This window comes from Lactuca virosa, chromosome 1, assembly GCF_052849685.1.
Source record: "Lactuca virosa cultivar CGN04683 chromosome 1, Lactuca_virosa_CGN04683_v6, whole genome shotgun sequence".
In the NCBI taxonomy this organism is placed as follows: Eukaryota; Viridiplantae; Streptophyta; class Magnoliopsida; order Asterales; family Asteraceae; genus Lactuca; species Lactuca virosa.
This window is the reverse complement of record NC_136426.1, coordinates 302789588-302815756: the sequence shown is the minus strand read 5'-3', so window position 1 is coordinate 302815756 and position 26169 is coordinate 302789588. Positions and strand designations below refer to the sequence as shown.

At 41.2% G+C, this 26169-nt stretch overlaps 3 protein-coding genes across 3 annotated transcripts; 2 read left to right on the top strand and 1 right to left on the bottom strand.

Annotated features, from left to right (window-relative positions):
- Nucleotides 1-17715: 17715 nt before the first annotated feature.
- On the top strand, nucleotides 17716-25824 carry LOC145167599 (uncharacterized). The gene is made up of 5 exons (XM_079086838.1): nucleotides 17716-17859; nucleotides 22217-24446; nucleotides 24527-24871; nucleotides 24947-25052; nucleotides 25124-25824. The coding sequence occupies exon 2, from the start codon at nucleotides 22219-22221 to the stop codon at nucleotides 23020-23022; it is 804 nt and encodes a 267-aa protein (XP_078942964.1). The 5' UTR covers nucleotides 17716-17859; nucleotides 22217-22218; the 3' UTR covers nucleotides 23023-24446; nucleotides 24527-24871; nucleotides 24947-25052; nucleotides 25124-25824.
- Nucleotides 19871-20472, bottom strand: LOC145109879 (ATP-dependent DNA helicase 2 subunit KU70-like). Its single transcript, XM_079047000.1, has 2 exons — nucleotides 20179-20472; nucleotides 19871-20095 (listed from the first exon to the last, which is right to left on the bottom strand). Exons 1-2 carry the CDS (start codon nucleotides 20332-20334, stop codon nucleotides 19904-19906), a joined length of 348 nt encoding a protein of 115 aa, XP_078903126.1. The 5' UTR covers nucleotides 20335-20472; the 3' UTR covers nucleotides 19871-19903.
- On the top strand, nucleotides 23574-25782 carry LOC145130793 (uncharacterized). Its single transcript, XM_079065560.1, has 7 exons — nucleotides 23574-23784; nucleotides 23891-24446; nucleotides 24527-24591; nucleotides 24685-24871; nucleotides 24947-25052; nucleotides 25124-25299; nucleotides 25458-25782. The coding sequence occupies exons 1-7, from the start codon at nucleotides 23574-23576 to the stop codon at nucleotides 25780-25782; spliced, it is 1626 nt and encodes a 541-aa protein (XP_078921686.1).
- Nucleotides 25825-26169: the final 345 nt, after the last annotated feature.

The following is a 26169-nucleotide window of genomic DNA, read 5'->3' as shown; positions in this document are numbered from 1 at the left end:
CTAAGGAAGTTGGATCCGCAATTTGGGGCCTTGGCATGGCTTAGAAAGTGTCTGCATGGAAAAAAGGCTGAAGAGACTCAGAGAGTCGCATAGTCGACTCGGCAAGTCATATGAAGATAGTCATTGAACTCGACGAGTTGGATGAACAACTCGGCGAGTCCGATGAAGATTGTCGTAGACTCGACGAGTGGATGAACAACTCGGCGAGTCGGTTGAGGTTTCCCCAATTTATGTATGCGTGTGCAACCGTCGAGTCGCAAGAAGGAAAACTCGACGAGTGGCCTTAGAGTTCTAATCGCGAGCCTTAGAACTCGACGAGTCACTCCGGTGACTCGGCGAGTGGTCAGGTATTTCATGGAACTCGGTGAGTAGCTGAGGGTACTCAGCGAGTTAGGGTCAACATGGACTGTTGACCTTGACTGATGACTTTGACTTTGACCAAAGGTTGACTAGTTTACTGATGGGGTACCTTGAGAGGTTGAGAACTTATAATATGGTTATACTATGGTAATAGGTGGTGGAGTTTGTGGCAGTGATCCGAGGGTTGAAGTTTATCCTCCGAGTCAACATCTGCAAGGTGAGTTATCCTCACTATATCGATAGGGTCTAAGGCACCAAGGCCGACCCTTTAGTTGTTATTGTTATGGTATGCTACATGTGGTTATGACCTGTTAGATCGGAATCAGGATAGACAGTATGTTATGCTCTTATGATCCGTAGGGATTGATATGTTAGTGACCTGCTAGGTCGGTGCTCTAGTTGCGAGAGATTGCTATGATTGGTGATTAGTGAGATAGATATGTTTGATGCTAGTATTTGCCAGTATATGTTAGCTATGCGCACATGGTTATTTGCTTGTTGCTTGGGTTGAGGCGGTCCTGCTTTGTGTTGAAGGCCAACATACCCTATGAGCGGTCTGGGGAGACTGTAGGCCCACGTGGCGGTCCGGTTATGCCGAAGGCTTGGGACAGATTCAGATAGACTGTAGGCCCTGCAGGGCGGTCCAGTCAGGCCGATGGCCCAGTATGCATGTTTTTGATTGTCTGTTACTGACATGCTATTATCGGTGTGGTATTAGTATTTTGGGGGTAGCTCACTAAGCCTTCGGGCTTACAGTTTTCAGTTTATTGTTTCAGGTACTTCAGGAGATCATGGCAAGGCGAAGGCGTGACCGTACCGCTCCTCATCCTTATGATCTAGTTATTGGGACACTCTGATGAATAATGATTGAAAACATTTTTGTAAACAAGTACTATCTGGTTTTTATTTGTGATTGAAAAAGTTTAAATTTGGCGTGAAATTTTTTTGGATGTTACAATTATTTGCGTTCTAAATTTCGATTATGATCACGACATCCCTTTTCATAATCTGAATTATGAGAACTTGGCAAATAGAAATAGATACATTATAGCAAAAGACTGGTCTAGTATCATGTCTTTATGTGAGACATCATGAATCGTGTCCCATATGCTTCGGATATAGGATCGATTGCATGTGCTATAATATTCATATGTTCTAAATTTTTCCAAATGCCTAGAGCATTAAGAGGGAAAAAATACTAGAACTAGATATGACTAATTTGATTAAGCAGTTGTCGAGGACAATCTAAGGTTTACCAAAGATTGGTTGCTCAGGGACAGTTGGAAGTATGGTGTAAATTTTTTGAGAGGACCATATTGACATATTCTGAAAAGAGGCAACTCTTGGTCAGAAGTGATAGTCAAAATAGGAATATGGAGTTGTCTCCATAGGTGGAAGTTATTCAATCTGTGTAAGACTAGAAAACTTAATACAAGAAGGATGTTCAAAGCAATGTACTTTGAATCTGACACTTCGTTTCCATGGAGTTGATCTCCATTGGAATACTCTGTAATGTCTGTTGACAAGTCTTTGTGACTTTATACATAATAATTACAGAGGATTAGTGCATATAAGTTTAGAATCTAACAGATTTAGGTAAATGGTAGGAATTTGGAATTCTTGCATTTGCGGGAAGGATTTGGGATTGTGAAATGAGAATCATTGGAATTATGTTCAATCGATCTATTTCACAAAGTAAAGATCATAGAAAAACTTAGTGTGCATACTTGGTGTATGGCATAACTAATGTTTAGACAAACTTAGTGTGCATACTTGGTGTATGGCATGACTATTGTTTGGATAAACATAGTGTGCATGCTTGGAGCATGGCATGACTATTGTTTTGATTCAAGTATAAAGTTGATAATTTGAAACACTAGGCAATGAATAATGTGTAATCAATATGGTGATAAATAAAAGGTGTTCTATTTATATTCATAAGTTGTGAGACCATATTGGATTCGATTATTCTTGTGTTTCACTTTGCATGTTTTGACTTCCAGAATAACTAGGTCATTCTTCCTGAATGACTAAGTTATTCAAACCATCCACATTCGGTCATATGTTGGAAGTAGATATGAATCAAGACTGTCATGAAGCTGGTTTGTAGATGTCCAAGGTAGTGGACATAGCAAGAGTTGCTGCAACATTCATGAGTGCTCATAAGTTCTGAGTATTGGATTAAACCCACGCTCAACTTCATGGATTTTATCACGAGTGATCATGAGATGATAATATCTTATATTCTTCAAACCTAGAGACATGAGTTGTTGCCTATGAGTTGGTTATACATTGATTGTACGAAAACGCATTGGTAACTCGATGTTATAAAATGTGCCTTTGTGTATGATTCAACAAGTAGTAGAACAAACATATGAGTCGAAGTTTATCCATTCATTTTTCCCTTAAAGGGATAAAAGCGATATATGTGGGCCCCTCGATGATTTAGTGATGACACCCCGAAGTGCTTGCCCAAGCCAGGACTGATTTTATTTGTTCAATTAGTCGGTCGTCATAAATCGGAAATCGGGAAACAACAAATGGACAGAGATAATGATTATAATCCATGTCTCAGTCCATATGATATCTAGAATGGAGGAATATATGATCCCTTATCTAATGGACGCGTCATTGATTTGTTCAGAGTTCGACAGCGGCTTTTAAGAGCTACGATTGCTAGCCCGGTTTTGAAGTCATAAGCAATAATAGTTTTAGACTTATCCAAGTGGGAGACTGTTGGATTAGTGTCTAAGCCCATAACTATAATTGGTATGTACTTGACTCGATTTGGCATGGTCCATTTGGGTTGCATGGCATCAGAACAATTTGGATAGACTTTTGTGAGAAAATGATATTTATGATTTGTTAATATATTATAAGTTCTAATATATTAATATGAAATCATATTATTTAATTAGTATTGATCAAGAATTAATTTAGAATTAATTATGTGATCAAAAGGAGACTAATTAAGTATATGGAGATTGATTGTGTAAATCATTCATTCTTATATATGTGGGCTTATGATCCATAGTTCTTCATGTTGGGCTAAACCCATGGAGTAACCCATGGATACTCCATGGAGGTTTTAACCCATGGATCATGGAGAATATGGAAAGACATGAGTTACATGGTTTAACCCTAATAGCACCATATATAAGGACCCTATGGCTCAAGAAATTGGCGCTAGTGTGTATATACATGAGGGCTATCCGATTTGAGCATAGGAACCTTTTCTCTCAAGTTATTCCAAGATGTTGGTGATGTTGTGTGAACCATTTGAGGTGTCACACTTGAGACACTAGGCTCTTAAGCTCCATGGAATAAAGCTACAACAAACAGTTATGTAATTCTACTAGAATTTATATTATATGTACTTCATATTATGCTAGTTAGAACAATACCTTGGAAAATTGATATTTGCATGTATAATAGAGAAAACATAGATCCAAGGTATTTAGGGTTGCATGTACACCTTAGGAGTGTTAGAATGCTCAAAACGCTTCAGAAGAAGGACCTGAAACAAAAACTGTAAACCGTAAGCACAAAACTTAGTGAGTTTCCCCATCATACCACATACTATACTATAAACATATTTCCAGGCATATCTGGGTGCCCGGCCTAGCCTGCTGAGTATACCGGGGTGCTCAACCTACCCCTGTTAGGCATACCGGGGTGCCTAACCTACCCCATGTCAGGCATATCTGGGTGCCCGACCTACCCTCCGGTGTATCTCAACCGGTTACGGGGACTATTTCACCCTTTACCACTACCACATAACAATCTAACATAAACATACTATCAGGCATACCGCGGTGCCCGACCTACCCCTTGGGTCCTTTCGACCTGATACGGGGACTATTCCCCCTACTACCACTATCACATGACATCATACCAGGCTAGCACATAAAACATAATAGATAGTGGAAAACCCAGATAACTATCACAAAGATAGTTATCTGACGTACAACTCCTATTAGTGGGCCGGCATTATGGTCGTAGACCCACTTCTACTGGAAGTAAACTCACCTCAATGTCGTGCAGTAACTGAAATGTCCTCGGTGTTGGGATCAACTCTCCTTAAACTCCTACACATAACAATCTCCTTTAGTTACTCCTTCATATTCGTATCCCCTTTAAGGGTCAATCTTAGGTGATGGTCAAGGTCAAAGTCAAAGTCAATGCTCTGGTCAAAGTCAACATCCTGGTTGACTCAACTCACCGAGTTGGTCCATCAACTCTTCGAGTTCCATAATTCATAGAATCTCGTATTTGTGATCTGACTCGTCGAGTTACCCTCTAGCTCACTGAGTTTTTTCCTTATGACAAAATCGGGACTTTCCATTTGAACTCGTCGAGTCCTTCCTTGCACTCGTCGATTTCTCCTTCATACAGATCGGGACATTTGCTCATTTACTCGCCGAGTTCATCCTTGGACTTGTCGAGTTCTTGACCTTTAAGTCCAAAACACGTCTAACTGCCTGAGTCATCATCAAGACTCAACAAGTTTGTTAAGTAAAATAGAAGGTTGGGGAACCACGACCCAACTCGCCGATTCCTAAGAACGGCTCGTCGAGTCCCCCATGACCCAAATCTATACAGTCAATTTAGGTCAGGCTTAATGCATCCAAAACATAGATCTGGCCTCCTAGGGTCGATATAACACGTAAAGTTACAAACTTTACATTCACGCATGGGCTATTTAGCTTAAAAAGCCCTAAGAAGTGGTTCATAGGATGCATGGGACTCTCATGGCCATAAAGTTGGCACCTTTAAGCCATGGAGTCCGTCAAGGACCCTGGATTTGAGATCAAAACATCAAAACATGCTTGCATCCATGAATGGTACCAAAATTGGCTCCTTAATGCCCTATACTACCCCAAAAAGAAATCTAATAGATGAATGGTTAAGGTATAAACTTTTGTGACAACGTGATTTTTCAAAACAATTTTTCACTTTTAAATCATACTTTCAATCGCACGATAATCAATAAACATAATGTATTCACTGTGTCATAACAAAACATGTCCCAGAATCTCAATAACATAAACTCCATAAGTGTGTACGGATCATGTCGGCGCCTTCCCGCGATCCTCGCTAGTACCTGAAACACATATCATAACAACTGTAAGCATAAATGCCTAGTGAGTTCCCCAAATACCACATACCACACATACGCCTTTCCAGGCCATAACTCTATAGGATCTTCCGATCCATGTGTCTCAGGGGACTTCCGTCCCAAATCCCGGTGGACCTTCTGAATCAGTCTTGACCAAAACCCTAAAGTCAACGAAAGTCAACGATCAAACTTTGACCCGACTCGTCGAGTGCACAAGGGCGACTCGGCAAGTCCATGCGGGTCCTCTGAATCCTTTCAGCCTCTCTTGGCTCGTCGTGTCATCCTTCCACTCGACGGGTCACACCTGTCACGAATCGCGGGGCAACCCCGACTCGACTCGTCGAGTCCAATTATGGACTCGGTGAGTTGCTCCCATAACAACTCTCAAATGACCTTCTAAGGTCAAATCTGCTTCTCTAAACTATAGATCTGGCCTTCAAGTGCTCAAAGGTCACGTAAAGGTGCAACCTTTACGTGCATGCAACCCACATCAAGTCATAAATGGAGAAATAACTCTAAAAATGGCAACCTAGTCTCCAATCCTCCATGAACAAGCATAAAGCAGAATGGGAAAGGTTCTCTGGACCTCTATGGGTCCAGATCTGAGGTCTAACCCAGCAAGGGACCATAACCTCAACCTTTCAAGCCTTAAAAGGTTTATAGAAAACCCTAAATCATAGATCTTAACCCAAAACAGAAGGGAAGTTCGATTTGATACCTCAATAGTGTAGATCTGAACTTGAAAACCCTGGATCCACAGCTCCCTTGACCTCCTCTTGTTGGAAACTACTTCTCTTTTGCTAAAACACACAAGAAATGGTGAATTAGCCTTCCTCTTGCACCACAAACGTTCTCTCTCTCTCTAGGGTTTCTCAGGGGTGAAGTGGCCGCAATGGAGGCTATAAAGGCCTTTAAATAGGGCACAGGCCCCGAGAATTAGGGTTTCACTTAACAGGGCGGACTCGCCGAGTCCACACATCGACTCGTCGAGTCCTTCATTAAATCAGACCAGAAATGCGCGATCCCACTCGGCGAGTCTGAGCGCCTACTCGCCGAGTCTCTCTCTAAAATTCAGTATAAATACTTAAAATAAGATACCTGGGAATCCGGATGTTACAATTCTCCCCCACTAGAATCAGACTTCGCCCTCGAAGTCCTGCTCGGCAAACAACTCTGGATGTTGCTCCCGCATCTCCAACTCCGACTCCCAGGTCAGCTCGGACCCTTTCCGATGTTGCCACTAGACCTGCACCAGGGACACTTCCTTGTTCCTCAGAACCTTGATCTTCCGATCCCGGATCGCGATTGGTCTCTCAGCATAATTCAGGCTCGCATCCACCTGAATATCCTCCAGCGGTACCACCGTCGATTCGTCGGCTATACACTTCCTCAACTGAGACACGTGAAAGGTATCATGAATCTGCCTCAGCTCCTCAGGTAGCTCCAACCGATATACCGGGGCCCCAGTTTGCCCCTCTTCCTGAATCGGATCACTCCTTTCCATGGAGACACTTTCAGGAGTACGAAGTCTCCCACTTGGAACTCAAGCTCGGATCGTCGCCTATCCGCATAACTCTTCTGACGACTCTGAGCCGTCAATAACCTCTGTCTAACATGCTGTATCTGCTCTGTCGTCTGAAGCACTATCTCAGTGCTACCCATCACACACTGTCCTACCTCTCCCCAGCAAATGGGATTCCGACACCTCCTAAATGGGATTCCGACACCTCCTACCATATAACAACTCGAAGGAAGGCATACCAATACTCGACTGGTGGCTGTTGTTGTAGGAAAACTCAGCCAACGACAAGTACGTGTCCCAACTTCCTCCGAAGTCCAACACACATGCTCGAAGCATGTCCTCGAGTGTCTGAATCGTCCACTCACTCTGTCCGTCCGTCTGGGGGTGGTAGGCGGTACTGAAATGCAACCTCGTACCCAACTCCTCGTGGAACTTCTTCCAGAACCTGGAAGTGAAACGTACATCTCGATCTGACACAATCGAGATCGGTACTCCATGACGCGATACCACCTCCCTCACATACAACTCTGCCAACCTCTCAGCAGAAGAGCTCTCACTAATAGCAAGAAAATGTGCGCTCTTCGTCAGCCGGTCGACGATCACCCAAATTGCATCGACACCCCTCGCGGTCCTCGGCAATTTGGTGATGAAATCCATGGAAATCTGTTCCCACTTCCACTGGGTAACCTCAAGCGGCTGCAACTTGCCATGCGGACGCTGGTGCTCGGCCTTAACCTTGCGACAGGTCAAGTACCTCTCGACAAACCACGCGACATCCCTTTTCATACAGGGCCGCCAATAATCTTTCTTCATGTCCAAATACATCTTAGTGGCCCCGGGATGGATCGAGAACCTCGATCTATGCGCCTCCTCCATCAGAATGGTATGTGCCCCGCCTGCATACGGCACCCAAATCCGCCTTGAAAGGTCATCAGCCCTCGACTATCGGTAACGAACTCGGGCACCTGCCCGATCACCCGCTCCCTCTTGCGGTTCTCCGGTATCACGGCCTCTGCCTGGACCTCCCGAATGGTGTCCAACACCGGAGTCATCACTGTCAGTCGCATACAAATGTCTCGAATCGGGGCACTCTCCGCCCTACGGCTCAAGGCATCAGCTACGACATTAGCTTTGCCCGGGTGGTACAGGATCTCACAATCGTAATCCTTTACCACGTCCAACCATCTCCTCTGGCGCATATTCAGATTGGGCTGATCCATCAAATACTTCAAGCTCTTGTGGTCCGTGTATATGGTACACCGAACCCCATATAAATAATGACTCCATATCTTGAGGGCAAACACCACTGCCCCCAACTCCAGATCGTGGGTGGGATACCTCGTCTCATGAGGCTTCAGCTGCCTCGATGCATACGCTATCACATGCCCTCTCTGCATAAGCACCGCACCCAACCCTGATATCGATGCGTTACAATACACCACAAAATCCTTCATCCCTTCCGGGAGGGCTAACACCGGGGCTTCGCATAATCTCTGGCGAAGTGTCTCAAACGAGGTCTGCTGCTCCGGACCCCATGAAAAAGCAACACCCTTCCGGGTCAACCTGGTGAGAGGCACGTCGATCTTGGAAAAATCTCTGATAAATCTCCGATAGTAGCCGGCCAATCCTAGAAAACTCCTGATCTCGTTGGGAGATCTCGGCACCTCCCAACTCATCACTGCCTCAATCTTGGCCGGATCGACCAAAATCCCATCCTGGTTGACAAGATGCCCCAAGAACTGGACCTCCCGTAAACAGAACTCGCACTTGGAGAATTTGGCATAAATCCCCTCCTTCCTCAATACCCGAGGATCTCTCTCAGATGCTCCTCGTGCTGCTCTCTAGATCTCGAATACACCAGTATATCGTCGATGAACACGATCACCGAACGATCCAACATCGGTCTACACACCCTGTTCATGAGATCCATGAACGCTGCTGGTGCATTGGTGAGCCTGAAAGGCATCACCACGAACTCGTAATGCCCATAACGGGTCCTGAACGCCATCTTCTGGATATCCTCATCGCGCACTCTCATCTGATGATATCCAGACCTCAGATCAATCTTGGAGAACCAAGACGCTCCCTGCAACTGATCGAACAAATCGTCGATCCTCGGTAATGGGTAACGGTTCTTGACCGTCAACTTGTTCAACTCCCGGTAATCAATACACATCCGGTGTGAACCATCCTTTTTCTTGACAAAAAGGATCGGTGCTCCCCAAGGGGAACTACTCGGTCTAATAAACCCCTTCCCCAGCAGCTCCTGAAGCTGCGAGGATAATTCCTGCATCTCTGGCGGCGCAAGGCGATAAGGCGCCTTGGCGATAGGTGCTGCCCCCGGAACCAAATCGATGCGGAACTCTACCTGCCTCTCGGGAGGCACACCCGGCAATTCCTCGGGAAAAACATCCGGGAACTCACGCACTATCGGAACGTCATCCACCGAACTTGGCCTCTCAGCGGCCTCTCGTGTGTCCATCACATAGGCTACAAACCCGCTGCAGCCCTGCTGTAAACTCTGTCTCGTTCTGGCAGCCGAACAAAATGCCGACCAACATCGGGTACCCTCGCCGTACACCGTAAGTACTCCCCCACTAGGGTCTCGTATCGTCACCAACTGTCTCTCGCAGTCTATAACAGCCCCAAATCGGCTCAACCAATCCATGCCCACTATGACACACACGTCCCCCATCGCAATCGGGACCAGATCTATCGGGAACTTAACACCGAAGATCTCGAGTACACATCCGCGTATCACATCCGTAGCGTACACCGCTCGCTCGTCAGCTATGGAAACTCGCAGAGGTCGACTCAACGCCTCTCGTCTGCTACTGATGTGTCGACTAAACACTATCGACACAAATGATCGACTCGCACCTGAGTCAAATAACACTAAGGCGGGTACAGAACTCACAAGAAAAGTACCTACACATATCATCATATAAGCACAATATCTCAACTCAGCATAAATAAATAAGAATACATACCAGCCACTACATCGGGCGCTGCGCGGACCTCCTCCGCTGTCAACTGGAAAGCTCTCCCACGAGCCTTCGGTGCCTCGGCCTTCGCTGGCCGAACCTCGGTAACCCTAGCAGCAGGGGCAGATCCCTGTGTTGATCCCTGATGTAACTGCGGGCACTCGGCCTTTCGATGGCCAGTCTGGTTGCAATGAAAGCAAACCATAAATCCCTTGGGGCAATCCTTGGCGATATGCCCCTCCTTGCCACATTTGTAGCAAGCACCCGATCGACAGACCCCATCATGTCCCTTGCCGCACTTCCCACAAGTGCGGCCCTTCTGGCCTCCAGATCTCGTATCAACGGACTTTGCCCGCTTGGCTGCCGGCTGAGACTGTGCCGGCCGCCGATCCATCCTCTGAGACTCGGCCTCCTCCCTGGCCTGAGTCTCCAACTCAATCTCCCTCTTTCGGGCATTTGCCTGGAGCTCAACAAATGTCTGGTAAGTCGAGTTTGACACGAACTCCTGAATATCCCTCCTCAAAACGCCCAAATACCGGCTCATGCGTGCCTGCTCAGTAGACACCTGCTCAGGGCAGAACATCGCCCTCTCATGAAACTTCCTAGTAGCCACAGTAACCGAATCAGTACCCTGCTTGAGGGTCAAGAACTCTTGAACCAACCGTTCCCTCTCCATCGGGGGAACATACTCATCTCTGAACATGGTGGTGAACCTCTCCCAGGTCACCGCTGAAATCTCTGCAAGAGTGAAGCTCGCCGTCACGAAATTCCACCAATCCTTCGCTCCCAAGCGAAGCTGATTCAACGCGAACCGTACCCTCAGATGCTCCGGACATGAACACGTGTAGAAGGATCCCTCGATATCAGAAATCCATCTCATCGCAGCGATCGGATCCTGCGTCCCGTCAAACTCTGGTGGCTTCGTGTTGCTGAACTCTCGAAGCAACAACGAGTCACCTCCCTGAGGTCTGGCAGCAGCCACAACTGCAGTAGTTGCAGCAGCCGCAGCCTCAGTCACCGCTGCGTACCGCTCATCAAAAGTCTCAATCAATGTGGTCTTGATAGACCCAAACATCTCCGGAATCTCGGCTCGAATCGCCGCTGCCACCTCATCGTGGATCATCTGACGAAGCTCCTCGTCACTCACGCCACTCGGCTCAGGTCTGTGACGTGTCCCAACCATGATGTCCCTGAAATACAACATGAAAATATCAGAGACTCGCTCGAGCATACTTGCACTCGATAACTCAACCCTACTTGTTCCTTAGTACCCAAAGGATTCTTACTTAGAGTGTGCACTGCTCCGGTGTCTTCAGTAGTACGGGCCCTATACTACCGTCCACACCGCATCAGTATTCACCCTAAGTCCTCATCCTTGGATCCCATATCACAAGTACTCTATATCTCACTGGCATAGGCTACCCTTCGGTAGACCCCTCATCAGCTCCTCACTGCTACCTACTCGCTCTCAAGCATCACATAGCAGCAAAATCCTTCCTAGGCTAAGGCATCACAAAATCAGGCCACTCTAGTCCTAATATGAATACCTAGCCAACTCTAGCATGCATATCATATCATAACATATCTCATAACACATAATGTAAGGGTATTTTGGGAAATCACCGTTCAGGCGCTGGCTGATCGTACACACTGCTTCTTTCTGCCTTTCTCAAAATCTTTTACTCTCTTAGAAAAATTGTTTATTTTATGAAAAACTTTCTCAATTCCTCAGTTTGAGTTCAGATTCATCCGAAGATGTACCCGAATCCCTCAAACCAAGGCTCTGATACCAACTTGTGACAACGTGATTTTTCAAAACAAATTTTCACTTTTAAATCATACTTTCAATCACACGATAATAAATAAACATAATGTATTCACTGTGTCATAACAAAACATGTCCCAGAATCTCAATAACATAAACTCCATAAGTGTGTACGGATCATGCCAGCGCCTTCCCGCGATCCTCGCTAGTACCTGAAACACATATCATAACAACTGTAAGCATAAATGCTTAGTGAGTTCCCCAAATACCACATACCACACATACGCCTTTCCAGGCCATAACTCTATAGGATCTTCCGATCCATGTGTCTCAGGGGACTTCCGTCCCAAATCCCGATGGACCTTCCGGTCCTACCCGTATCGACCTTCCGGTCCGTAACCTCTTGACCTTTCGGTCCATATCATCCTGACCTTCCGGTCCTTACCATACATAACATACATAGCACATACATATATTTCATCCTGACCTTCCGGTCCTTACCATACGTAACATACATAGCACATACATATCACATAACCGCATATAGCACATACATCATAGTATACAAGACCTTCCGGTCACACATAGGTACCCTTCCAGGTACAGTATAGTGAGAAGACTCACCTCAATGAAGTCGGATAAACTCTCGTGCTCAACGTCCCGACTTAGCCTCCTCCTATTATTCAATTAGCATCCCCGATCAATATTCTCTCATGATCTCATCTCTACAGATTGGGTAGAAGGCCATTCTACCCTTTCCCTGAACTCTCCTGAATCAGTCTTGACCAGAACCCTAAAGTCAACGGTCAAACTTTGACCCGACTCGTCGAGTGCACAAGGGCGACTCGACGAGTCCATGCGGGTCCTCTGAATCCTTTCAGCCTCTCTTGGCTCGTCGTGTCATCCTTCCACTCGACGGGTCACACCTGTCACGAATCGCGGGGCAACCCCGACTCGACTCGTCGAGTCCACTTATGGACTCGGTGAGTTGCTCCCATAACAACTCTCAAATGACCTTCTGAGGTCAGATATGCTTCTCTAAACTATAGATCTGGCCTTCAAGTGCTCAAAGGTCACGTAAAGGTGCAACCTTTACGTGCATGCAACCCACATCAAGTCATAAATGGAGAAATAACTCTAAAAATGGCAACCTAGTCTCCAATCCTCCATGAACAAGCATAAAGCAGAATGGGAAAGGTTCTCTGGACCTCTATAGGTCCAGATCTGAGGTCTAACCCAGCAAGGGACCATAACCTCAACCTTTCAAGCCTTAAAAGGTTTATAGAAAACCCTAAATCATAGATCTTAACCCAAAACAGAAGGGAAGTTCGATTTGATACCTCAATAGTGTAGATCTGAACTTGAAAACCCTGGATCCACAGCTCCCTTGACATCCTCTTATTGGAAACTACTTCTCTTTTGCTAAAACACACAAGAAATGGTGAATTAGCCTTCCTCTTGCACCACAAACGTTCTCTCTCTCTCTCTAGGGTTTCTCAGGGGTGAAGTGGCCGCGATGGAGGTTATAAAGGCCTTTAAATAGGGCACAGGCCCCGAGAATTATGGTTTCACTTAACAGCGCGGACTCGCCGAGTCCACGCATCGACTCGTCGAGTCCTTCATTAAATCAGACCAGAAATGCGCGATCCCACTCGGCGAGTCTGAGCGCCTACTCGCCGAGTCTCTCTCTAAAATTCAATATAAATACTTAAAATAAGATACCTGGGAATCCGGATGTTACAACTTTATTCCTCAAATGAGCTGGAAATGGAACACAACCTCTGGATCAACTTGCTTCCTCTTGAGCTCCCAAGCTTCTTCTTCCTTTTCAAGCTTCAAAACCACCAAAACACACAAAAATGGCTCAAGAACACTCAAAATGGGCTAGGGTTTCGAATTAGGGTTTGCTGGACTAAGGGAGGTGATGAGGGAGGCCACAATGGGGGTGTCAAGGTGTTTAAGTAGGGTGCAAACCCTAAAAATTAGAGTTTCACTCTGGCAGACCTACTCGTCGAGTCGAGGCTCCTCGACTCATCGAGTAGACTTCAAGTCCCGCGTCCAACATATCCAAATTCCTACTCGACGAGTTTGGAGCCTCCAACTCGTCGAGTCCCTTAGCAAATATGAAAAATTCTTATTTAAATACGTACCAGGAACCGGGCGTTACACGCCTGACTTTGCCCGAGCCTCCTCGGTAGTCAACTGAAATACGCGACTATTCACTGCTGGAGCATCTGCCTTAGCAGGGAGGCCATCTATGATCCTCAGTGTGCCAGGCGCATGCACCACCACCCCTCATCCCCCTCCCTACAACCATGGACAATCCGCTTTTTTATGGTCATTCTGGTTGCAGTGGAAACAAATCAAGCCCTTCTTGGGGCAATCCCTACTCACGTGGCCCAGCTGACGACACGTATAGCATACTGGGCCCGTCCCCCGGCAAGCTCCCCGATGAGATATCCCACACTTGGCTCACCGGACACGGCCCTGCTGGCCCTTACTAGATGAATCCGAAGTCTTACACTTTTTAGCCTGACCTACTGCCGTCTGTGCCTGCTCAGGCTTCCGCTTTGTCCGGAAGTCCAACTCCATCTCCCGCTCATGGGACTTCTCCACCATCTCATTCAGGGTTTTACACCCTGTAAAGCTCACAAACTCCCGGATATCGTCCCTCAACATGGAATGATACCTCTTCCGCCTCATATCCTTATCTGTAGCATACTGTGGGATCAACAAAGCTCATTCCCGAAACTTGGCGGTGATCTCCGCCACAGTCACGGTAGTCTGCTAAAGGTCATGAAACTCCCTCACAAGCCGTTGCACCTCAATCGATGGTGCAAACTCCACATCAAATCGCTGAACAAACTCGACCCATGTCATCTCAGCCACACCGGCTGCTCCTACCTGGCTAGTCACCTCTCTCCACCAGTCTCGGGTTCTATCTCATATCATACATGAAAAACTCTGGCATTCCGCATGCCTTGAACTCCTGGAATGAGGGTGTTCGGGCCCCGACCTGGCCCACAACAATCTCGGCTCTGAATGACCTGAGTCTCTCCTCCATAATCTCCATCATACCCTCCTTGACCATCCCAAAGATAACTGGGGTAGTGTCACGGATGCCCATCGTCACCTCGGCTGCAATGGCTCGCGCAACCTCTCATCAACGGGCTCAGTACCGTTGCCCGATCTAGATCCGGATCCGGATCCTGATCCACCTGCTCCTAATCGCGTAATCACCATGCTGAACTGAAATGTTATAAATCATAATGATCAAGATATCCATATATGGGATCTTCCTACACTGGTCCTCCTCAGAGCTTTCAGATCTAACATTGGTTCGGGTACAGTCATGTTCTATCAGTAGTACAGGCCCAATACTACCTTCAACACCTACCTGTACCTTCCCCAAGGCTCTACCCGCTAACTCTAATCCGTCATAAAAATAAATCATATCCCACAGACTATCACATATCTCAAATCCCAAGCTATCCTATGATTTGCTCTACTCACATCAATCAGACCAATCATAACAGGTTGCCTTTATGCATGCAAATTATACATAGAAAAGGATCAAATAGACTTTCGAATAAGATATTCTACCCTAGGACCACAACCAAACAAGGAACAAGAAATAAGGCCAAATCAATCATTCTAAGGCTATAAGCTCCTAACCGTATACAATTTTAAAAGCATACACATAGCAAGATCTATAAAATTATCATAGCTCAAATATAAGTATATAACATGACTAATCATATTAGGGAACTACTTACTTGGCTCAGTCGATCACGCGCGTTGCACTCTCATCTTTTCCATTCTTTAAAAAGTTTTAACTTTTATTTAATTTTTGAAAACAATTTCGCCATTTCCTTAGTTTGAGTCCTGACACACCCGAGAGTGTGCAGGAATCCCTCAGACCAAGGCTCTGATACCAACTTGTAACAACCCAAATTTTAAAAAGAAATTTTTCATTTTTAATTAACCAAAATACTTTCCACAAATCCTGAAATCCCATATAAAATTGTTTTCAAATTCATCACAACAACAATTTTATTTCAAAACATCAAAGTGTCCCATAATAACGCCTGAGAGAGAGTACACGCCGCACCATCAAGCCTTTCCCTTGCCCTTGGGCTCAGATGTACCTGAAACAATTCTACAAACTGTAAGCTTATGCTTAGTGAGTCCCCCAGAGCGTAACCCACACACAATCCACATAACACATATCAAATTAGCTATAAAGCTACATATATCACATAAACCATGCATACAACATATAAGGAAGCCATGGAAACCCTCCAGGGTCTTACACCCAGTGCCACTGGAACCCCCACGTGGTCTTAACTACCTGCCATGGGAACCCCCACATGGTATTCCTGCCATGGGAACCCCCACATGGTCTTCTCTACCAAGCAAATACAATGCAAACTAAACATGCAATTATATACTAGGATGCCACGGAAACCCTCCAATGTCTTAAACCAAATGCCACCGGAACCCCCCGAGGTCTTCCATACAAATGTCATACTAACATAACGCATAGTCAGTCGACAATCCACATATCATAAAATGGTTCGGCCTTGGTGCCTTAGACCCATTGGTATGGTGAGAAGACTCACCTCTCGAATGTTGAACTGACAAGCTAAGATCAGATGTATATCCCACCACTACAAATAAAATGACATATAGTGGCACACATTTTTAGTGTCATATGGTTAATATGCCACTATGTCATGGTTTTTAGTAGCACTTATTATATGCCACTAAAAAATTAATACATTTAATGGCACTTAATCTTTTGTGTCACTAAATTTCATAGTTATTAGTGCCATAATGACTTGATATACAACTAAAACTTTTTTTTTTATTAAAAATACCGTATAAATAATTCTTATAATAACTAAAAAATTTAATTATAATATTAAAAATTTATTTTATATTTATCATTTAAATCTGTTATTACATATTTATGGAAATTTATTATGTTAATACTTTTAACATTTGATTTTGTTGTATTAATTTTGAAAACGAAAACTGATTTTTACTTGGGGATTAATTTATAATGTTTCCATTAATTTCTCTATTTTCTTGTTTAAAAAAAGGATTCTAACATAATAATTGCATGTTGACTAATTATATTTAAGAATAAAAGGAAAATTATCAATTATAACCATCGATTACCCATGTAACGTTTTTAGCAAATCCATCTATTCAATTTTACATAGATTTTTTATTTAATTAAAATATCAAAAGAAAAAAATCAGTGAATCCGAACTTAAGAGCACCCGGTATGGGCCTCAACGAGAAGAAACGAGGGTTAGGTGGCACGGCTCAACGCCGTCTTAAAGAGGGGAACACCGCCCCCCCTAGCTCGTTGCATCTCGTCGGTTGAATCTCGTGGCCACGGAAACGAATTGAAACGGGAAAAAAAGAACCGTTCCAGCAATTAGGCTTTCTCTTTTTCTGCATTTATTCACCTCAACGGCGTTGAGGAAATTGAACACCACCCCAACAAAAAAATAGAGATTAAGAAAACTTTTGGTGCTTAGGTGGCCTCACCACCCCGTTGCCCGTACCCATCACCCTAACGGATGACTCAAGCGTAGACCCACTTATACATCCAATCTCAACCACACCACCACTTTCTTTTCTCGATTTCTCGTCTATTATTCAATAACTCTCGATTTCTCGTCTATTGTTCAATAACTCTCGTCTATTGTTCAATAGAGGGTGGTGATAAATTAAAATCCCGTGATAAAATTAAAAACTAGTAAATAAAACGAAAGCGACACTTAAAATTAAAAAATGATACGTACAACAACCAAATCTCACTCTCCCACTCCTGACGATGATCTGAACGCACTATCACCACCCTCTATTCGTCGACGCCGGACGCTGTCGTCGGCATGTGGGTTGCTGCTTCCGCGATCGTCGTTGCTTCCGATCGTTGCCGCTTCCTAGATAGCCGCCACTTCCTCGATCGTCGCCGCTGCATCCTCAATCGCCGCCGCTTCCTCTATCGCCAAAACTTCCTCGATCGCTATCGCTTCCTCGATAGGCGCCACTTCCTTGATCGTCGCCGCTGCATCCTCAATCTCACTGTTAGGTATTTTTGCTGCTCAAATAAGCGTATTTACAAATTTCATTTGTTGGTAAATTTGAAGTTGTATACTGCTCGATTTGTTGCAAAATCATTGCCCAAACTGCTAGGGTTTATCAATTTTATGAGAGGCTGCCACTAGTACCTTTAAAAGTCCAATAGTTTTTGATTATTAGAACTGGTGATTGCATTTTGACTTTCTCAAATAAGCGTATTTACAAATTCCATCTTCATTTCTTTGTCACAATCTGGTGACACCATTAGATCATCTAATAATGATTATGACTTGTTATGTGAAAGGTCCCTGGTCCATTAAAAACACACCAACAATTGTTACAGTTTAAAAATTAAATAAATTTTACAATTCTACATATGTTAGAAATATGAGTAAATAAGAGAATTTATTACTATCACTAACAGCCACTCATAGATCGGAAGGATGAACATCTTTAGTTTTAGGTTCACATAAGCAATTCAAATCAATGTGCATAAGCAATTAAATATAAATATTATGAAAAGAGGCATATGACTAATTGACAACATCTTTAGACATTATTTGACTCCATTGTTGATCAACTATTTGTTTCCTGTTAGCAGCATCGTCCTTCCTTTAGAGCTGATTTTCTTGTTTCTTTTCTTAAGCAAATTCTTCATTCTCTTTTTGTTTATTCAAAAGATGTTCATGATCCAATTGTTCTGCATTATTTACTTTTACCATATCTTCACACTACAATAAGCTTATAAATTTATAGGAAATGTAATTACCTATATTGCTTCATTAGACTCATTATGTTCATTAAATCAATGTGTTTGTTAATATAGTAAAATTAATGACTTAATGATGAAAGTCTCATTTCCTTGACTTTCTTTGTTAGGAATCTAATAATTCGACATCATATTTAGGTTACGTTACCTTAATAGTGTCGATTTGGTTTTACATAGATTCATGATACTGAGTTTCTCTAGACTTGTCAGAAATAAGAGCTTGAAGCTCCTCTTCCAGGGTCTCACTAGGCATATCCCTTAGTTTCGGTAGCAACCCACCAAAATAGCAACATATTATACTTACAAGTATTTAACCATAATAGCAATATATGACTTGATACTTGTAAAATGCACTTTATATTTTAACCCTAATAGTAACATACTTACATTTTTTTACTACTAATAAGCTATAATAACTACATTGCTATAATGAGTAATAGATAAAGTACATTGCTATTTCTTGTGATTTTCCTTATAAACTAAGACAATAGTCGATAACATAGAGTGCAATTCAACAAGAAAATCATCAGTGCAGATTTAATGTGGAGTTAGGGCCAAGTAGTAAGCAAAGACAAACAAATGTGACAGAAAAGAACTAAAATATATGTTATGAAAACTGACCTTAAAATTTTCAACTCTACCCTTCAGTTTCTCCAATGATTCCTTCACCTGTAAAATAAAAAGATTTATGAACAAACCAGAACTTTGAGATTAACTATTAACTCACATCAAAAGGATATTTATTTTTAATTCTGTTAACATGAAAAGGTTAGATTTTTGCATAAACCTTGTAATGTTCTGAGGCAAGTTCAGATCTCATTTGTGTCAACTTGTCAAATTTAGCTTTGGCAGCATCAACCTTTGTCATTGTATTATTGTACGCATCATCCTAAAAATACAAGAGTACTTGGATTAAATATTTACTTACATTAAACTAAGCTATCATCCAAGGATACATACCAGATTTCCACTTGTGACTCGGGTTGTAGCATCATAGTTTCCTGTGACATAAGTTTCAAAGTTTTCATTATTATGTCTTCTTTCAACAATGTTCAACTAGGAAATGAATTTATACCTGAAGATTTAGTATCCATGTGGTCAATTTGTGTGTTGACCTGTACCATGTTAATTCAACATTAATAGGGGCATTTCCATCACTAGATAGTAAATAAAGTTTGTTGCTACAGTGAAAAGTCTATTAATTAATACAAGCCTCAAATTTATCACTTTCTCTTTTTAAAATAACTATTGATTTTGACTTTATCAAAATAATCTAATGTTTGGCTTATACTTTTCTGCGAATATATCTGAAAAGACAAATGTCTTCATCCCCGTCATCATAAATAGTCACATAAAGATTATCCAGACCCATCCAGTGTGTCAAGATCCTAGTAATCAAAACTTCCTTTTTTCCAGCAACAGTCAGCTTGTTAGCTGTTAGGTAGCTCTTCAGCTCCTGTACAGTCAAATCCTTCAACTACACTCAACACATAAAATGTTATTAAAAATATTACTTCTCAAAAAACATAAAAGGAAGAGCAGAAAACTTTAAAATTTTACCTTTCCATCATCTGCCAGTTTAGACCAGTCATAATACGCAGCCTTGCTAACTGCTTCCTCTTCAGTTTTCCTTTTATTTGCTCCCTTAGCATTACCTGCCTTTTCCTCTTCTTCATCATACTTCTCTCCATACACACATATCTTGAATTCTTCCATGGCTTTAGCAATCCCTGGCCTTCTCTGATTTGTTTGTTATAATAGCATCCTACTTTGTTAGAAGTAGAAATAGCATTGAACATTCTCTGATTTGTTTGTTATAATAGCATCCTACTTTGTTAATAAACAATTACACATGATATTTAAATGAAAATTTAAATATCTTTATTGACTACAATTACAAAAACTGAAATATATAGAAGAGTTTGTTGAGATCAAACTCTTCTTCTTCTTTTTTTTCCTTTTTCTTTTTTTTTTATAAAAAGTTGATGTATTTTATTATAGTATTGATAAATGCATAATAAAACTGAATCATGTTTATATTTTTAATTTTTAAGAAAAACTGCATAAAAAGTACCAATCTAGTATATTTTAAGTTTAGGTCACATGATTACAAATAAATAAGGTTTCTTGAACAGTGATAGGGGTTGATACAAATTAACTAGTTTGATTAATTGGGGTTGTTATGTTACAACTCTGTTTGACTAGAATCTACTTTCTTTTGGAAATACTTTTGACTTGTACTTCTGTCTAGATATTTTGAATCTTTTTTTTTATTACGAATTAAACATTATAACCATTTCCAACTCAGCCTTTTTTTTCTTCCAATAATGATATTAAAAAGTAATTCATCGTTTTTTAACATTATTTTTAGAGTAAATTACAGTCTTGTTCCTTGTAGTTGTCTATTTTTAAAACTTATGGTCTTCTTTATTGAGATTTTAACACTGGTGGTCCTTAATGGATAGTTTGATAACAATTAAGTCCATGCACTTAACAACCCTAACAAAAGGGCCGTCAAACTTTTGAAAAATACAATTTTTCCCTTCCAGCACATTAATGAACAAAATGGTATACGTGGTCTAATTTTAAAAAATATTATTTTTTATACAAGACTATATTATAGTGAAAATACACTTTTTACCCTATAACCTCTACAATGTCATTGTGAGAACAACAATAACCATATCCAAAAACTTTCAGTAATGTGGTGAAATGACTAAAATAATTTTTTAAATCAAATTAACAAATTCAACAAACTGAATTACAAATAATAATAATAAGCCAGTAACCCATATCATAGAAATGTATATAAACACAAAAAGACAAGAAACATGAAAATGGTGTTGTGTGTGACCAAAATGAAGGGGTTGAGTCTTACTCACTTAATCATCACTTAAGCCAGTTTTGGTTTAATTTGAATCAAGCAACCAGCTTTTCAGTCAAACAGGAATCTGGAATTCCAATCACAGCAATTCCAGAAATCCCAAGATGTTTTACCATCACACTTTCTACCTACATTTTAACAAAAATAGATTAAAAACTTGGCAGGGGTAAATACAGGAAATAAAACAAAATAGATGATGATTACTCAAAAACGACGTAGTTTTGGGTAAAAAAACATAAGTACATTGCCTTTAATGCGTTAATAGTTAATACAGTAGAATAAATTGTGGCTTCAAACTCTGCTTTCTCATTCTGAAACTTCTCACTTTGTGCTAAACACTTTTCAACTTCTGTTTTCAGTTTCTCATTTGTTAGTTTCTTAGCTTCTTCCTGTGTTTATATGATTCCATTACTACAAATAAAATGACATATAGTTTCATTTTTTGTAATAGTTATTGTTTTTGTCATATCATGTATGAAAACCACTCATCTAGTTTGTTATTTTTCTAATATATGTTTATATTTCCAAATGAATATTAATTTTCATTGATGATATAGTTTTTTAAGTGAGATGTATTGTACTACAGCAGTTGGTTGACCTCTTAAGCGAGGTTGTTAGCTTCCTCCTGTGTTTATATGATTCCATTAAGAGTTGATTAGGCTTCAAACTTTCACATGTTGCAACTATGTAACTTGTTTATTTTCATTGGAGCAGTTATGGACAGATCTTGGATGTATTCTGCACCAAGATGTAGTGAACCTTTTATAAATGGGATTCAATTTTTCTTGAATTTTGCATTTGAGAGATCAAATGTTAAAGGAAAGATATTATGCCCTTGTGAACGTTGTCTGAATATGTATTATCGTGGAAGAGGAGATATTTTGGATCACCTCATATGTTTGGGGTTTCGTTCAGAATACTTGGTATGGGTGTATCATGGGGAAGGCTCAACAGCTACATCGTCTGGTATAGTACATAATGCAGAGGAAGATCTATTTTACCATGACATGTATGAAATGTTGAATGATGTATTTCAACCTGAAATCGACGGAACTGGAGTAGAGACACACGAGGCTACCTTGAATAGTGGTCAAGAGGCGGAAAATGGAGGAAGAATATTTGATAATATAGTTAAGGAAGTTGAAGAGAAGTTATATCTGAATTACAAATACAACAAGTTATCTAGTATAGTGCATCTGTACCATCTAAAGTGTCTTAATGGATGGAGTAACAAATCGTTCTCTATGTTGTTGGAGTTTTTAAAAGATTTGTTACCTGAAGGAAATTTGTTACCTAAGACCACCCCACAAGCGAAAAAAATAATGGCTAAATTGGGATTAGGATATGAAAAAATCCATTCATGTCCTAACGGCTGCATGTTGTTTTGGGAAGAGAAGGAGAAAGATGAATGTTGTTCTATTTGTGGATCATCGAGATGGAAAGTGTCTCAAGATAATTCAGAAAATGGAAAATTCCACCTAAGAAGAAGGCATCAAAAATATTATGGTGGTTTCCTTTGAAGCCTAGACCTCAGAGATTGTTCATGTCATCGAAGACAGCTAGCCTGATGAAGTGGCACCATGTGGAACGTGTGGAAGATGGAAAGATTCGGCATCCGGCTGATGCACTAGCCTGGAAAGATTTTGATAAAAAAATTTCCTGAATTTGCTAGTGATCCCCGCAATGTTCGTTTAACAGTAGCAAGTGATGGTTTTAACCCATTCAGGACAATGAACGTATCGCATAGTATTTGGCATGTTTTTCTTATTCCCTGCAACTTGCCACCATGGTTGGTTATGAAACAACCTAATTTCATTCTCTCCTTAATTATTCTTGGTCCAAGAGATCCCGGAAACAAGATAGATGTGTATATGCAGCCTTTGATAAAAGAATTGAAGGAGTTGTGGGATGTTGGAGTTGACACATTTGATGCCTCAACTAAACAAAACTTTCAATTAAAGGCATCAATTCTCTCTACTATATCCGACTTTCCCGGTTATGCCAATTTATCTGCGTGGAGCACCAAAGGAGCACTTGCATGTCCATTATGTGGTTTTGATACTGATTCTAAATGGCTAACCCATGGAAAAAGTATTATTACATGTGTCATAGGAGATGGCTTCCAACTAACCATCATTGGCGTAGAGACACTAAATCCTTTGTTGGAAGAGAGGAATTACGAGTTGCCCCAAAACCTTCTTCCGGAGAGGAGGTTCTCCAACAGTTAGATGGTACAAAATTTCTTGTTGAAAAAGTTGATGGTGGTCCATGGAAAAAGAAAAGTATTTTTTTATGTTGCCATACTGGGAGCACTTGTTGTTGCGTCACAATTTTGACCTGATGCACATTGAAAAAATGTATCTGAGAACATTGTGGGGACTTTTTTAGGTCAAGGAAAAAAGTCAAAAGATAACTATGAAACACAACTTGATCTAAAACAAATGGGTATAAGAAAGGAATTGCATCCCAAAAAGAGACCTCAAAGCGATACTACTTTCATGCCAAGGCCATGTTATCAAATGAATCGGGATGAGAAGGGATTGTTCTTAAAAATATTAAAGCTAATTAAGCCTCCTGATGAATTTTCATCCAATATCTCTCGATGTGTGCAATTGAATAAAAAGAAACTAGTTGGGATGAAAAGTTATGATCACTATATGTTGATGCAAGAATACTTGCCCATTGAATTACGAGGTACTTTGTTAGACCATGTAAGCTCCACTATAATAGAGTTGAGCGATTTTTTTAGGATCATTTGCTACAAAGACTTAACCGAAGTTGATCTCCAATATCTCGAATCGAAAGTTTCCCTCACTTTATGCAAATTGGAAAAGATTTTTCCTCCTTCATTCTTTACTGTAATGGTGCACTTGGTGATCCACTTAGTTAGAGAGGTTAAGTTAGGAGGTCCAGTTGCTTTTCGATGGATGTACCCTATAGAGAGGTAAACAATGTTTCTGTTAATTTTTCCTATTATCTTCAATTATTATATAGATGATCAGTTTTTTGTAATTGTAATCATAGGTACCTTCTACCACTTAATTCCTACGTTTATAATATAGCTCATCCTGAAGGTTCAATTGCTGAAGGCTATTTAGCTCAAGAAAGTGTAACATTTTGCTCTTGATATCTCTCGGTAGTATAAACCATATTTACTAGACCAATTAGGAATGATGATGAAGGTGACCAAAATGAGATTGAAGAATCTAACAATCTTTGTCCAGGTCGCCCATTGGGACGTAAAAAGAATTCTAGGGTATCACTTCAGAACAGAAAGAGATCTTCAAATTTCATCTTGGACGAGAAGTCACTCACAGAAGCACATCGTTATGTCCTATTTAATGTCGAATCAGTTTCACCATTCCAAGAGTAAGATAAACAAGTTTTCCTATGCGTTTACATATTATTCTTCATTTACCTCATATTTTTGTTCTTTATCTGAAGGGAACACAAAAGGATAATAAAGAGACAAAATCGATCTCGGCAGATACATGATTATGAAATCAACAAGATTCACTGCCAACAATTTAGTGATTGGTTTAAGAGAAGGGTAATTTGGAATAAATATTGGATGTATCAAAGTTTGATTTTCAAGATGTAATTGTATAATTATGTTGATAGGTCGCACACATGGAAGAGCAAGGAGATCAAAAAGTAACTGAAGAAATAAAATGGCTTGCACGTGGTCCACTTAGAGTTGTGCAAAAATACTCAGGATACCTAGTTAAGTTAAAGGTTATCGATTTCACACAAGAAAACGAGAGGAACTTCTACGAACTCAAAATAGTGGTGTGGCTGTTATGGTAGAAGGTGCAAATTATTCCAGTAGTCGATACAGAAGGCCAGTCGAAGGCGTGAATAACTACTATGTAAAATTAACTGACATTATAGAATTAAACTACTCTGGAATGATACGAGTAGTTTTATTCAAATGTGAGTGGGTTGACATCAACAGAGGTTGCAAGAAAGATGGCAATGTAACATTGATCAACTTCTCATATAAGACACATACCGGTGTTAACTTGATTAATGATCCCTTTGTTTTGGCATCACAAGTCAACAAGGTGTTCTACTCCATGGATCCTAAACATATAGGTTGGGAGATTGTGCGACATGTAAAGCTTAGAGATGTATTTGACATGGGAGGTGCTTATGATGATATATTTGATGTACCTAACTTGCATAGGGTTGGCGATGATAGCATAGATGTTACACCAGAAATGATAATAGCTAATGAAAACATAGATGTCATAGATGATGAAGAAAATAACAGTGACTAGATTAGTATTTGATGATAGTTAATGAAAAATTGATGCACTTTATCTTTATGTGTATATTTATATGCATGTATCTATGCATTTTATGTATATATTTGTATGCATGTACTTATCTGTTGTGGTGTTATAGGAGGATGGGTAGGCGTAAGAGGCTATGCATCACCTCAACTGATATCCCTATTGACAGTGAGATACATGATCAAAGTTCTGAGTTTTCTGCAACTGATATCCCTACTGAAGGAGATCAATCAGGTCATGCACAAACTACTGAAGGAGGCCAGTCTACTGCTGAAGAACACAGCTCTACTGAAGGAGGTCAATGAGATATGTTACATATATTTTTTCAAGTATTTCATGTTCTTTTTACTTTTGTCATTTACAATTTCAATT